This window comes from Sinocyclocheilus anshuiensis, unplaced genomic scaffold, assembly GCF_001515605.1.
Source record: "Sinocyclocheilus anshuiensis isolate Anshui unplaced genomic scaffold, SAMN03320099.WGS_v1.1 scaffold2144, whole genome shotgun sequence".
In the NCBI taxonomy this organism is placed as follows: Eukaryota; Metazoa; Chordata; class Actinopteri; order Cypriniformes; family Cyprinidae; genus Sinocyclocheilus; species Sinocyclocheilus anshuiensis.
Genome location: NW_015547642.1, coordinates 371,897 through 374,829, shown reverse-complemented (window position 1 = coordinate 374,829; position 2,933 = coordinate 371,897). Strand labels below are relative to the sequence as shown.

The following is a 2,933-nucleotide window of genomic DNA, read 5'->3' as shown; positions in this document are numbered from 1 at the left end:
TGTAAAAATCGACGCGTTTCAGAAAGGCGGGGCATAGAGGAGAAACAATAATGTACAGTATGTGGAAAATAATGTGTTTTTTTAACCTTAAACCGCATAAACATATTACACCAAATAATTTTCTTTTTAGCAAAATTATATGACCCCTTTAAAGTATTCGTTCACTTACAGAATAAAAATCTCCTGATGATTTACAAGATGTTCATGTCTTTCTGTCATCAGTCGAGAAAAGAAATTAACTGTTCAGACCGACAGTGATAGAAGCTCCTGAACATCACTCATTATCAGTAAGCGTCTGGCGACTGTTGAGTGAGTGATTTAGTGCGAAATACAGCGTCTTCCATGACTGAGGTCTCAGGAGCAGCTAGTCATTAAAACGGCTGCTCATTTATCAGCTGCTCGTTAAAACAGTTTCATGTGTTTCTTTATAGGATCGTGTGGAACTCGCGCCCCTCATATGAGGCCCATGTACCCGTCCAAAACATTCCCGAACCTCTACTCGCTGGCCACGGTACCAAACACAGTTCACAGCAGACAGATTCACTCAGCGCACTCAGATATAACTGAGAGATCACTGCTCTAATCATGAATCCGATCATCTGAAGCACAACATGTCAAATTCCTGCATGCTACGGACTGTATCTGGAGAGTTAACATTGAAATGAAGGCTTTTAATGTATTTTTGCACAAGATGAATATGTAAATGCTGTTATGTTGAGAAGAAATGTAAGATTATTTAAACTAGACTATTGATATATAACATGATAACTTGCCTAAACAAAATTGAGCCTTTTTATGAACATTGGGATTTAAAATTCTGACAGTTCAAAATGAAATACAAATATTTTAAGTATCACAGTATTTTTTAGTTGTACTGCAGTACTGAGAAACTAATGAAATTCACATAATTTCTAATCTTTTTCTTAATTTTTTACTCTATTTTACTATTTGTGTACCATTTATAGCGTGATTGTTATTCAATTAATTATATATATATATATATAGTGGGCTCAAACCAAATACATTCACCATACAGTACACCATAAAAAAATGTTTTATTTTTAACCTTACAAACATTTGAGTATGCTTTAAAAGAAAAGAAAATACCAGCAAAAAAAGCTGTTAAATATCCGCACCAAATATGTTTGTAAATAGAATACTTTGGTGGATACGCTTAAAAAAAATTACAACAAAAAAAATCTTATGAAATGCTTTTGTTTAGAGGCCAATTTTGATGTATGGAAATTTTCTAAGATTATGTGTGCGAGCATCTCGTCTTGTTGGACTTTCAGTTTTTCTACTTCAAAATTTCACATTTAATTGAATGTGTTACTTGCCACTTCTTTGTGAAATTTACTAGTGGTTTCTGAGTGAAAATTGTTTTTACACCTGATTCTTGTATGTGAGCACTTGATTTGCTCTTATGATGTGATTTTAACTGAACTGGTTGGTGTTTTCTGGTGTTCCTCCTCAGGGTTTGTATCCCGAATCTCACGGGATCGTGTGTAACTCCATGTATGATCCCGTGTTCAAAGCTAATTTCAGACTGAAAGGACGAGAGAAGCTGAAACACCGCTGGTGGGGCGGGCAGCCCGTGAGTCATGACTCCGCACACACATGGCCCTCAGCCAATCACAGACGAGACGCTTTACATAAGCTTTATAATGTCGTACGGCATAAATGTGATTCTGTACTTGTGGTCCAGATTCTGTACAGGTTTTACATGGGAACACTAAACTAATCATCAAGCTCCATTTGGGTTTGGATGGAAAGTCTAATTTGAAGTGGGTTCGTGTTTAATAATTTAGACCGTTTTTGTCTGTTTGTCGTCTCAGGTTTGGATCACAGCAGAGAAGCAGGGCGTGAAAGCTGGGACGTTCTTCTGGCCCTGGTGAGCAGAGATCTCAGTCCAAATGTGCTGAATGTCACAAATAAAGCGCTCGCAATCACACTTAGCAGGATTATTCATTTATCTGCTTCGTTTGATTGATTTCAGATCTTAAATGTTTATGTTCTACTGCTGTTTCTCAGCAGAGTGGAGGTTTTCTTCTAAAATCAGCATTCAGTGTTTGGAGCAAAGCTCAGAGTGTCACGCCAAGAGACTCGTGACACAAACAACACATGATTCAAACAAAGACCTTTCTCACACACACACACACACACACACACACACACTGGTCATTCAGAGCGGCTCAAACTGTCCCGATGTTCATGTTCTTCCCTGAAGAGCTTCATTCGCATGAGTTGTGAGGACCAGTGGCCCGTGAAGAAGAGCTCTGACGTCTGTGTGACATTGTTTGTGAGGGGCTGAATGAACCCGTCTGTCTGTCTCTCTGTCTGTAGGGTGATTCCTCTGGAGCGGAGGATCCTCACTACCCTGCAGTGGCTGCACCTGCCTGATGACGAGAGGTGCGTCATGTGACTACTAATGGGAAAACAAAACATTCTTATGAGGGACAGTTAAGCCCTGGGTACTCATTACTGGAATGCTCACTTCACTTCAAGAATGATAACTATAGTTATAACGATTACTATAGTGATTATTATAATGATAACTATAGTGAAAACTTTAACGATTACTATAGTGATTACTATAATGATAACTATAGTGATAACTTTAACGATTACTATAGTGATTACTATAATGATAACTATAGTGATAACTTTAACGATTACTATAGTGATTACTATAATGATAACTATAGTGATAACTTTAACGATTACTATAGTGATTACTATAATGATAACTATAGTGATAACTTTAACGATTACTATAGTGATTACTATAATGATAACTATCGTGAAAACTTTTAACGATTACTATAGTGATTACTATAACGATAACTATTGTAGCGTTTGGACCAATCAAACACACAATTTTTCATTTGATTTAACAAATCAGTTATTCATTAGATTAACAAATCGTCACAGTT

The 2,933-nt window shown here is 36.8% G+C and overlaps 1 protein-coding gene across 1 annotated transcript in view; it reads left to right on the top strand.

The window, feature by feature from the left end:
- LOC107701884 (ectonucleotide pyrophosphatase/phosphodiesterase family member 2-like) overlaps window positions 1-2,933 on the top strand; it is a 28,814-nt gene that overhangs the window by 5,553 nt on the left and 20,328 nt on the right. Inside the window, exons 7-10 of the mRNA XM_016504023.1 lie at window positions 432-511; window positions 1,475-1,594; window positions 1,836-1,891; window positions 2,344-2,409. Of these exons, the coding sequence (XP_016359509.1) occupies window positions 432-511; window positions 1,475-1,594; window positions 1,836-1,891; window positions 2,344-2,409 (322 nt within the window). The remainder of the gene's footprint in view (window positions 1-431; window positions 512-1,474; window positions 1,595-1,835; window positions 1,892-2,343; window positions 2,410-2,933) is intronic.